The sequence below is a fragment of the Notechis scutatus genome, chromosome 6 (genome assembly GCF_049901735.1).
Source record: "Notechis scutatus isolate UNSWTSFEM ecotype Mainland chromosome 6, rNotScu1.2, whole genome shotgun sequence".
Classification (NCBI taxonomy): Eukaryota; Metazoa; Chordata; class Lepidosauria; order Squamata; family Elapidae; genus Notechis; species Notechis scutatus.
In genome coordinates, this window is record NC_142014.1 from 60,202,755 (window position 1) to 60,215,200 (window position 12,446).

Consider the following 12,446-nt stretch of genomic DNA (forward strand, 5'->3'; position numbering starts at 1 on the left):
AGATAATAAATTTTCCTCTGCTGGAAATTTCACATTTGAGTTCTTTCAGAATTCTTAAGTGACAGTTTCTTTTTTTTTTTAAACCATACCCAATTAAATTGACCCAGGCTCAAGAGAGAGAAGAACTGGATCCTGGACCAGAAAGTTTCTTTATAGCTTTTTCCTCCCTCTGGACTTTCCCCTCCCTCTGAAGTAAAAATAATGCCTTTCTTTTGTCTGCTGTACTTCTCCATTCACTGGTGACTGCCGAGCTCCAAAAAAGATTTCTCTTGTCCCACACCTGTGTCAAGGTTGTTAGTTTAGTGGCACAGCTCTGCCGCGTTGATGTGGGAAGAAAGGCTCCAAGGAGAGGGGAAGGTGGCAGCACAGGTAGCATTGCAATTTTCTTAAGCAGCCTGCTCTTCCACACTTGGGTGGGTGTCATCAGGTCTCCATTACAGTAGAGTCTCTGAAGGTGATCTGGCATAATTTCTCTTCTTATCCCCATTTATTTTAATTGTTTATATTGTTTCCCTGAGAAAAATCAATATAGGCTCAGTACAATCTCTGTTCTATTAAATGCAAATGGAACCCTTTCATTCCTTCTCTGAGGTCTCTATGTCCACCTCAAGAATTCATTCATTCTGTTATATTTCACTACACAATTGCTTCCCTTCCTGATTTTTTTGTTTCCAATCCATTTATACAAATTGTCCCATGGTTTCCTTTAAGACTGTTGTCAAACATCAAGCTTTTGGGGAAAGCAGATTTCCCCCCCTTTGTGTTCTTTCATCACAAAATCAAAAAGAGTCAAAAAGAGGGCTGTGAAAATATTTACAGACCCCTCACATCCCGGACATAAACTGTTTAAACTCCTTCCCTCAAAACGACACTATAGAGCACTGCACCCCAGAACAACTAGACACAAGAACAGTTTTTTCCCGGATGCCATCACTCTGCTAAACAAATAATTCCCTCAACACTGTTCAACTATTTACAAAGTGTGCACTACTATTACTGTTAATCTTCTCATCACTCCTTGTCACCCATCCCCTCCCACTTGTGATTGTAGGACTGTAACTTTGTCGCTTGTATCCTTACAATTTATATTGACTGTTTCCTAGTATGATTTGATTGTTGATTGTACCCTATTACTATCATTAAGTGTTGTACATTGATTCTTAATTTTTAACTAATGTATCTTTTCTTTATGTAAATACTTTATGAGAGTATTTACACCAAGACAAATTCCTTGTGTGTCCAAGTCCAATCATACTTGGCCAATAAAGAATTCTATTCTATTCTATTCTATTCTATTCTATTCTATTCTATTCTATTCTATTCTATTCTATTCTATTCTATTCTATTCTATATCGACTAAGGTTTTACAAATTCTTGAACATTACTGGGATGCTATGCTAGTCTCTTCCTGGATTTTTCAGTATTGTTTTCACTAATGCCCTCATTTTTTTATTTTAGAAGTTTCCTCTTTTGTAATAAAATGTGACTGTATTCCACAGTGCTGGGAATTCTCATTCATGTGTGTGCTGACAGTATTATGTCCAGTTTTCTAATATTGGCTTCAACTACCACCAGATCATTACCACTACTAAGAATTAAGTCTAATTCTAATAGTCTCCCCCCCCCCCCTTAGTTCCAATGTGCTCCAATAACTCATTTACGTTTGTGACCAGATATTGTCAATCATAATAATATGATTATTATGATAAACATAATGATTAGGGGACTGGAAGCTAAAATATATAAAGAACGGTTGCTGGAACTGGGTATGTCTAGATTGATGAAAAGAAGGACAAGGGGTGACATGATAGCAGTGTTCCAATATCTCAGGGGCTGCCACAAAGAAGAGGGAGTCAAGCTATTCTCCAAAGCATCAGAGGACAGGACAAGAAGCAATGGGTGGAAACTAATCACAGAGAGAAGCAACCTAGAACTAAGGAGAAATTTCCTGATAGTTAGAACAATTAATCAGTGAAACAACTTTCCTCCAGAAGTTGTGAATGATCCAACACTGGAAGTTTTTAAGAAGTGACTGAATAACCATTTGTCTGAAGTGGTGTAGGGTTTCCTGCCTAAGCAGGGGGTTGGACTAGAAGACCTCCAAGGTCCCTTCCAACTCTGTTATTCTATTGCCACTACTTAAAATTAAGTCTAGACTTGTCTCCCCCTCTGCTTAGTTCCAAGAGTACATTCCAAGAACTCATTTACATTTGTGACCAGATATTGTCAATCATAATGATTCTACAAGAAATTTGGTCTTTCAATGTTTTCTAATATGTTAGATTTTATACCCTCCTTGATATAAAGTCAGCTTCTTCTCCCAATGTTTCTTTGTCTTTTCTATAAAGTTTGTATCTCAAAATTTATTTAACTTGTTTACTGCCCAATGTGTCCCAGAGCAGGTCCCAAAATGATTGCATTTCACCGGTTCTCTTCCACACAGTTTTAGTTATATCCACTATATTTGCACATTTCATTTGCCACCTAGTACCCTAAATCCCCCATAGAAATCTTCTTCAACAAATTATTCAAATTATTGTTGGCTTTCCTTCTCAGAAGTGGGTTGTATGCAGGAAACAATAATATTTCCTTTCAGGGAATTGAAGATAGTCTGTACTGCTCATATATGGACTTTCATGCAACCTTCAAAAATATGTTCAGGTTCATTTCTAGGTTTTGAAGCAGAGATGACAAAAGTTATATGTATGCATATTAAAGAAAAAACAATATTAAGTTCTTCAAAGCCATAACTCAAGCATAGCCTTAGGGCACAATCCAGACAAAATTAAATGAAATCAATTGGGTATAAGCATTTTAACTGATGTACTGAAATTTCATTGATTTCAGTATCGCTTAAATGCACTTAGCTCTCCCTGAACTCTGGTTTTAGTGGTTTGTTATGCAGTTGTTTGGAATAAATCCCTGCAGAGTTGGGAAGTATGTCAGCAAAAAGAAGGAAAGTGGCCCTACCATTTTTGTTATAGAAATTATAAAAAAAAAAAATTGAATATTTTTCTTTCTTGACTGAATTTATAAGATTCCCTGGGTGCTTCGTATCGTTGCCAGTTGTACTAAGTACTATCACAGAAGACAGCAAAGTCCACACCAAATTTCCAGAAGGCAGGGATAAAAGGCCAAGTTAAATGAGCTGTCCTCTGTAAGGGGCTCAGAGGAATACTTGGGGTAATCAGCAGTCAAGACTGAGTTCTTAAGCTTCTTAGAAGGACCCCCTCCCTCCAAAAAGGACAATCTAGCTCTTCCAAAAACTAGCTCTTCCAAATACAAACAGCTTTTATTTTTTAAGAACTCAACACATTTCAGAATCGAGTATGAGCTTCTTTTTCAGGGGCATTAATTGTGATAAATACTTTAGACATTCCGATTCTTAGAAAAAAAAAAAATTCCAATCATGTTTGAAAGGCTGTTATTATTTGTACAGATTGTTCCAGCTTGTACCTGGCATTTTAATGTGAAAAGTATTAGTATGCTTAATGCCTTGGAAGGAGGAGCTTGAAATTCCAAAGAATATTGGGTAGTAAGAAATATCAGCCACTTGCATTTTAGAAAATTAGTTTCTCTTTTTGCATGTTCTTCCTTTTTATCTCCTGTACCACAAGCCCACAGTACAAAGATGCTTTTTATAGTCAGTTACAGTTTCAAGTGCAACTCATTTTGGTTGATAAAAGTTAACCGAATGGAGCTGGTCCATCATTGGGACTTCTTTTGACTGCCACATTTTGTTTAGAATCTGATATCTGATACATTCATTGCTCTTTAAAACATGTCTATTTGACCTAGATTTTTGTCCTTGGCTTCACTGATGTCTCAATCTTTTTATTCAGAGCCACCAAGTGTCAATATCTGAAACAAAAAGTAGATCCCTCTTGTGACCTAATAAGATAACCTCAGAGACAACCTAGATTTTTTTGTTGCTATGATCATAGGTTGGGATGGAAGCATTGATATATTTGGGAAGGTCCAAAGAGATCCAAAGAGTTTTAGCTTCTTAATACTGAGTAACAATAGCATATTAATATGATAAAATGATGAAGAAAATAGATTGCTTCCTGGAGCAAATCTGTGGGATATTGCTATACGATATCAAGCAAACATATAGGCTCTATGCTTCGCAAGGTAGTATGAATCAGATGTGGTATTCAGCAGGTTCTGACCAGTTCTGGAGAACTGGTAGCAGAAATTTTGAGTAGTTCAGAGAACCGGCAAATACCACCGCTGACTGGAGATTTTACAGTATCCTTCCCCTGCCACGCCCACCAAGCCATGCCCACAGAACTGGAAGTAAAAGAATTTGAATACCACCACTGGTATGAATATAAAATAAATTAGACTCAATGTATCATTTTTAAATATGTTAGGAAAAGGGTGTGATATGGATAGGATGGGATGGGGAGGGAAATAGAAAAGAGAATAGAATAGAACAAAGACTAGATAGAATAGATTCATACCTTCCATATCTTTTTTTCACTGAAAGAAAGCCACCCATGTAGAACACTGCTCATTTTGCTCATCGACACAATAATTGAATTATAGAAATGTGCAGCAACAGCACTAAACTAAGAGGCATATAATTAAATATCATATATTCTTTATCCAGGGGTGAGGTATGAAGACAAAGCATTTATCACAAAATCAACTGTTGCTGCATTCACAGAATATCTAGCCCAACATAGTTTTGCAAGAGAATAAAAAAACTTGACTTTATGGTATTGTAGATAATAATCCCTTCCATTATTGCTTGTGACATAGTAGCTCTGGGCCATGTCTTTTCTGTTCATTGGATTTTTTAATCACTGTCTGATTACCCAGGAAACAATTCTTCATTAATGGAAATAGCAAACTTTATGTCACATAAAGGACAAATACAAACCATGCAAAAACTGTAGTTCTTTTGGTAAGGTTTTTCAGCGGTGGTTTGACACTATTTTCTACTGGGGGCTGAGAGAAAGTGCCTAACCGAAGATCACTCAACTGACTTTATGTCCAAGTTGAGACTAGAACTCCCAGGCTCCCAGTTTCTAGCCTGATACTTTAATCACTACTGGCTTTCTCTTTTTATTATTAATTTCTATTAAAAGTTTTTATGTAACTAAAAAAAGCCAAATATATAAGCATAGAAAGAAAAGAAAGAAAAGAAAAAGTGCAGAAAAGGTAGTTAAAGAAAGAAAAAAGTTACTTAACTAAAAGACATCTGCTCTTTTTTACAGCAAACAAAATCGGTACCTCACTCTCTTCTTAACTTCACAATAACCCCTTATTCAAAAAAATTTCAATCATGAAACCAGAAATTACCATTTCATTTTTTTCTGTTTTTATCATTTTTATTTTCAAACTTTACTAAGTCAGTAATGTCCAACAAAATATAGAAATATAAAACATGGATAACCCAGTTTTACTTTTAAAAAAAGAAATATTAAATATCAATCTTTAGTTTTTTTTTCTTCAATTGGACTGATTATTTGTCTTTAACTGGAAATACTGAATGCTTTCTCAAAGAAGTTAATTTCAACTTGCATGCCTGAATTATATCGTGGTGGCACAGTAGTTAGAGTGCAGTACTGCAGGGTACTTCTGCTAATTGTTGGCTGCCTGCAATTTGGCAGTTCAAATCTCACAAGGCTCAAGGTTGACTCAGCCATCCATCCTTCCTAGGTCAGTAAAACAAGGACCCAGATTGTGACTCTGTAAACTGCTTAGCGAGGGCTGATATATAAGTCTAAGTGCTATTGCTATTTAGATATAGTACAATACCTGAAAAGTAATCAAAACAGGACTAAGAATATCAACGCAGGTTCTTACATATGAACCATCTCTTAGAATCACAATGATCAGTTATTTAACTCCTCCCTCTAACTTTTCTATACCTGCAACAGCTTATCTGAAGCCAGAAATACATAACAAAATTAATGTTCTGCAGAATTAATGGAAGCCAAGGGCTTTGTTTGCTTCTTACTATTTCAGTGTAAATTATACATGTTGAATTTGTATGGTACGGTCAGGGATCAATCATATTTTCATTGTGCAATCTTGTACAAAAGTCAATAAATAGTTTTAAATAACAAAACCTTATGAAATCATAGTAGCTCAATACCTTGTTTGAAACCTTACAGCACTTAATCATCTGTACTCTCAGATCTGAGAATGTAAAAACTAATGAAGTTTGTTAAGCCTATGAGGGTTATGCCATTGTTCAAACTCTTTAAAACTCTAAATATTAATTTTATTTAATTTTGGAGGACAGTGGTCACTGTGCTAATGATTCCCTACCTAAATTAATAGCTTTCCTGACCTACTTTCACTGGTCATGCTGGCTGAAAATTAGTAGATCTACATATCTGAATAATAGTAATAGCACTTTATATACCGCTTCACAGAGTTTTACACCCCTCTCTAGTGAGCCTATTACCCCTCCACAGTCTGGGTTCTCATTTTACCGACCTCGGAAAGATAGAAGACTGTGTCAACCATGAGCCGGTCAGGATCTAACTCTTGGCAGTCGGCAAAGTTTTCCTGCAGTACTGTATTTTAACTACTGCGCCACCATGGCTCTTATGTCATATTACAGAAAAATTATAATGGCTTTAGAAAAGAAATATTCAAGCTGATGCTTGAATCATGCTTGAATTGCTCTGTTCTGTCAGGTAGACTAGACTTGAATACCAAAGTCATGAATACTAAAACTCCTTTTATGATGATAAGGCTGCAATAATTGAATCTTGCAACTCTGAATGTGGGTCCTTCCTCTGTTTTTCCCATATAGAAAACTAGGAAGAGTCAAGCATAAGACATTTTCTCAAATACCATTCCTGCTTTGGAGTCTTATCTGACCACTGCCTTGGCTACAGCTCTTTCTCCTGTTCCTCAAGGCTATTCTCATAATTTTTCAAAGAAGACTTATAAACATTACATTATCTTAATGTCTAACCAACTACTATTTCTTCCTCGCTAAATTTATATATTATTAATTATGGTTTATTATGTCACAATTGAATGTATTTATATATCAATCAAGTTTACAACCCAAAATAGCCATATTCATACGATATTGTAAGACAAACCCAAACAAACACATCAGAGCATAGCAGGCTACGCAAACCAGGACATTCTTTTGTAAATCTGACCATCTGCTTCTATTATAAGGAATACACTGCATAATAAGCAGGAAAGAGGAAAGATGAGAAAAAGAACCACAGCAAACCCAAATTTGAAAGGTTATTTCAACTAGAGGAAGAATGAAAGATGGCACCTCTCTGTTTCATTCTCTCTGCCAAAGTGGATTCTTGTCTTGAATCTAATAGAGGAAGTGGTCATTGGATCTTTATAAACCGTGTCAGTATCTCATTCTGCTTGTGAGGGCATCAAACTAGTTTGGAAGTAATTGAGGCAAACATACCTCTATCTGGCAATTTCCACCATAATCTGCCCAAAAGGGATGTGGTGGCTCAATGGCTAAGACACTGAGTTTGTCAATCAGAAAGGTCAGCAGTTCAGTGGTTCAACTCCCTAGCGCTACGTATTGGAGTGAGCTCCCGTTACTTGTCCCAGCTTCTGCCAACTTAGCAGTTCAAAAGCATGTAAAAATGGAAGTAGAAAAATAGGGACCACTTTGGTGGGAAGGTAACAGCATTCCGTGCACCTTCAGCATTTAGTCATGATGGCCAATGACCATGGAGACGTCTTTGGACAGAGCTGGCTCATCGGCTTTGTAACGGAGATGAGTACCGCCCCCTAGAGCCAGAAATGACTAGCATACATGTGAGGGGGACCTTTACATTTTCCTTTACCTGCCTCTAAATATCTGCAATATTTAATAGTAAAACTGGCTCTGGTTAAAAGTGAAATCTTATCTCTCATATAATTTGTAGACATTTTGCTTCTTCCTATATGCCTTGTTTGAATGAGTTGGCAAAATTCTCCATGCATCTCAGTAGTTACTCCTTAGGTTTACATTTCCATTAGGTTGCTTTTACATTGATCTGCAGCAAAAAAAAAAGCCAATTAACCAAATTAACCATAACCTATGTATGTTGGTGGGTTTATAAAGCAAACAAATTCACAGCTCCATTTTTTGTAAGCTTTTAAAAAGCCACTCAGATGGAAATGCCACTGCAGTCGATGTTCCTCTAGGGCTGAACCAAGAACAATGAATTATTAATCTGCATGACAATTTTCATGATAGGAAGCAGTGGGAAAACTAAGGAGGAACTGTGTGTTTTAGAAATTCCCTGTTTGGGCTAGTTTACATTTGATTATAGCTTTTATGAAACTCATTTAGAATTTATGATGGCCGTTATCTGAAAAACATTTTCCATTCTTCTGCCTTATGCAAACAATAGGCTTAACAAATCAAATGTTTGTAAAATGTATATATATATTACAAGCCATCACTGTTTTGATACAATGATTGTTTAAAAGCTGCTATTTTAATCAAAGAATTTTTTCACAGTGGTTTTACCAGGTCAACCAACAGTCCAGCTACTGTAAACATATTTTCCTGGTTCATATATTTCCTCCCATCTGTTTTTTCAAATTAGCTATAGAAATGGTCTTATGTAGGAGTCTCATTAATAGCATCTTGGCTGATTTAGGATGTTGATGATTATAATGATGATGGTGAGGATGACAATGATTCTTATCACTTATAGTTATTGTACAATCTCTGGATGCATCTTAATGTGGAAAAAAGCAGAATGATAATTAATTACACTTAATATAATAACAATTAATCAATAGGGATTCTATCATATTCCAGAATTCTCTGAAAGTATTACTTATCCAGTTCTTCTTCCTTTCCCCTTAGAATGTACCTGTTCTGTAGATACAGCTTTTCAAAATATAGCTTCTTGCAATTCTGCTTTCATGAGCTCAGCTTTCATGGAAACAGAAAGAGACTAGCTACTTTTCTCAAAAGCAGATTTTACAAATCTGCACAGCCATAATATTCTTGCTGCCTTCTTTTTTCTCTTCTGAAGAAATTTGAAAGGGAGGGAGTTGAGGGCAAATATATTTCTGGGAATGCAATATATTGCATGCAATATATATATTGCTGAAACAACGAGGACACAAGCAACTTTGTCTCAATAAGTTAATTTCAGAAGTGGCTACATTCTGGTCTGATTTCTGCAATGTGTTGGCTTATTTAAGCCTTCTGAAACATGCCTTTTAAAGCTAACACAGATCCACATAAAACAATTTACAAAAGATACATTTTCAGTACTGCCAGTACTACTGGAATGATGGGTGGAAGGTATAATTAAACTGCATTTAAAAAACAATAAAGTACATGATGTAAACAAAAAAAATTCCTAACCCACTTAGTGTCCTGGATTAAGAATGTCATCTAGGCTGTGACAATGCTGCAAATATACACCTTCGGCTGGAACAGACTGCTCTACCATCAGGCTCAGAAACGGATGTGGGGCAATTTACTGTTAATAAGCTCCCACTTTCTTCCTTCTCGTCAAGATGCAGAACATCTAATGTAAGCCAATTTATTTTGGCATCTGAAACACAAATTCAACAAGCACATTCTCTCCTCCCTGACTGAATAATTAACACAGCAAAATTTAAAAGTAAGAGTTTTCTGTCTTTTCATGATAATGCAAACCAGCTGTTTGAGGTGACCTTCTCAACCTTTTAGCTGCTCCCTCCAGAATACAAACAAAACCCAACTATGTTTGACATCCCTTTCGTAGTCACTCTGAACAATATTACAAATGGCTGCAAGAATTATACTGGTCAGATTTCTTAAACCTGTTTTCACCACTGATGGGCAGCAGTTGCAGATTTTCTAGCCCTACTTCGAGATGCCAAAATTGTACCTAGCACCTTTTACAGATAAGGTTCTATGTCTTCTCCTGCCCCGTCCTTGTAGCTCAGATTTGCAGTCCAGTTTTTCCATATCAGTTATTGCTTTACTTGCTATGTGTTATATTTTCCCTTTGATCTTGGAAAAAATAGCAACTAGCTTCAGAAATCAGCTGCTATTAAGCCTTTGGTGCTTCATACACAACATCAATAATTATAATCGAGTCTGAGAAGGATTTATCTTTCTATTAACAGCTAACTGGAAGAAAAGAATTTAGACTTGCAACTAGAAGGAAGCAGGAAAGGCCTCTAATATGATTGATTTATTTAAGAAAATTAATATGGTATCCCATCTTGTACAACATAACTCTGAGGAGTTCACAGCAAAAATAAAAATATGTAAGAAAAAAGATCTTAAAAAAAGAGCACCCAGTGCTCTAAAATATCAATCCCCAATGACAACATAGCACACTAGAGCCAGTTTGGTCTAGAGATTAAGGCAACGGACTAGAAAGTGACATATTGTGAGTTCTAGTCCTGCCCTAGCCAGGAAAGCCAGATAGGTGATCTTGGACCAATCACTCTTTCTCAGTCCAATCACAAGATAGGATTGTTGTTGTGGGGTGAACAGGAGGAGGAAAGTGTGTTGGATATGTTTGCCACCTTCAGTTACTTGTAAAAATTGATAGTAGAAAATAAATAAATATTCAAGGATCAAATATATGATCAAGAATAAAAGCAATAAATATAAAATAAATATCTGGAATAACAGAGGATATACAGAGATGGAGGGGGGGCAAATGCTTTGTGGAAAAACAATTTTTAAATGGATGAAATGCTAATTTTGGAAATTATTAAACTTTGAAATGCAATTTTCATTCTAGTTTTAATGAGGACCTTTAACCACCAGAAAAATATTCTTGTAGTCTTTTCATACTTCCTTTTGCAATGAACTTCATGAAGAGCAAAAAAACATCTAGAAGTCAAGGTTAAAGCAATCAACTGAACTGTTTAGAATATTAAATTGAGCAGCTATGGCATTTTGAACAGTGTCCTATGCCAGTTTAGTTGTCATTCCTATCATTGGCAGAGGCAGAATACTTCTAAATGCCAGAAGAAGAGAGAAGAGAAAGTAACAGAAAAGGATTGTTGAATTAATGCCCAGTTTATGAGTTTTCCAGCAGTAGCTAACATTGTTAAGAAACAAACAATATTAATGTACAAAAAAGCTTGTGTATTAAGTTAAATACGAGTTACATTTCATGTAAATTAGAAAAATAACTGTTGCAAATATAATATGAAATAGTCACAGAAAAACAAATACAACTAGAAATTGCCTGAAAATATATACACTTTAAAGAACAAAATGCTTTAAAATCCTTTTCTTTGGCCAATTGTCAAGAAAACAATTATTAAGATAAAATGTATGGATCACCTTTTTCTGTGATGCCAGCACAAATTTGCCCATCCAATACTGTACAATAGTTCTCACAATTATCCTGTTCACCTTAAGTTTCTCATAGATTCTTTATGTTAAGGATATAACTTTGGAGTATGTATAGATTCTTTCTTTTAATGCTATTTTATTATATTATTGTAGAACATAAGTGGTACATTATATTATTTAGGTAGAGTAGTTTTTATGCAGTGTTGAATAGAGATTATTAAAACTCTTAATGTTTTAAGTTATAACTTAAACCTTCAAAAACAAAGGAAAAAAGTTTATATCAATATTTATTATGATTTCTAAAATGTTAATAAGCATAACATTATTTAAATTTACAACTACCGTTAATTGTTTAATTCATATATGTATCCATAACAGGTATGACTACTGTAGAATCAGTCTCACAATTCTATAAATTTCTACCCAAATATAGCCATGTTAAGACAAGCCCAAATGAAATAAATTCATTTTTGAACTAATATGACTAACTTGTTAGTTATATAGAATGAAATTAAACAGATCTCTAGTCTGGTCCAGCAACACATAAAATGCCTTACCTCATTTGGATCCTGCTGGTTTCGCAAGGTAATCATATTCTTGATGAGACTGATAAAAAATCCATTCACTTCATCTCGTTTCTTATTTGGCAAAATGCGAAGTAGAGGGATCATTATAAATGGAAATGCAACTTTAATAGAATTTTGAAAGAGCAACATTAGCAGTTGTTCAATTATCAATTAATGCAATTAGCCCTTAACTTCAGTCTATTCGTTCTTCTAAATTGAGATATCTACTTTTTTCCCTTTTTAACTTTTTTTTAATGATCTAGATTATCTTCTAAAAAAAGTGAGATATTTTCAGTAAAAAAAAAAATTAAAGGTTGTTCCAATTAATAACATTGTCTAAAATGATTTTGCTGCATTAGATGCTGAAGCACATTTAATGCATGACAAGGCTTTAAAAAAAGTCCCTACAAGTCGTGATGTATCATAGTTCTAAAACATGATTGGGAGGTTACAAATTCATACCCATCTTACTCTGAAATCCAATCTGCCTCACTCACTAATATCTGTATATTCTTCACAAACAATATTTACAGAGTCCTGAAACAATTAGAAGGCCTGCCTTATGGCTGTGGCAAGATTTTGTGGAGATGTACCATTTAATTAATGAA

At 35.1% G+C, this 12,446-nt stretch overlaps 1 protein-coding gene across 2 annotated transcripts in view; it reads right to left on the bottom strand.

Annotated features, from left to right (window-relative positions):
- TBXAS1 (thromboxane A synthase 1) overlaps window positions 1-12,446 on the bottom strand; it is a 238,679-nt gene that overhangs the window by 68,143 nt on the left and 158,090 nt on the right. For both annotated transcript variants that reach the window (XM_087968482.1, XM_026695041.2), the window contains exon 9: window positions 11,830-11,960. In XM_087968482.1, the coding sequence (XP_087824608.1) occupies window positions 11,830-11,960 (131 nt within the window). The remainder of the gene's footprint in view (window positions 1-11,829; window positions 11,961-12,446) is intronic.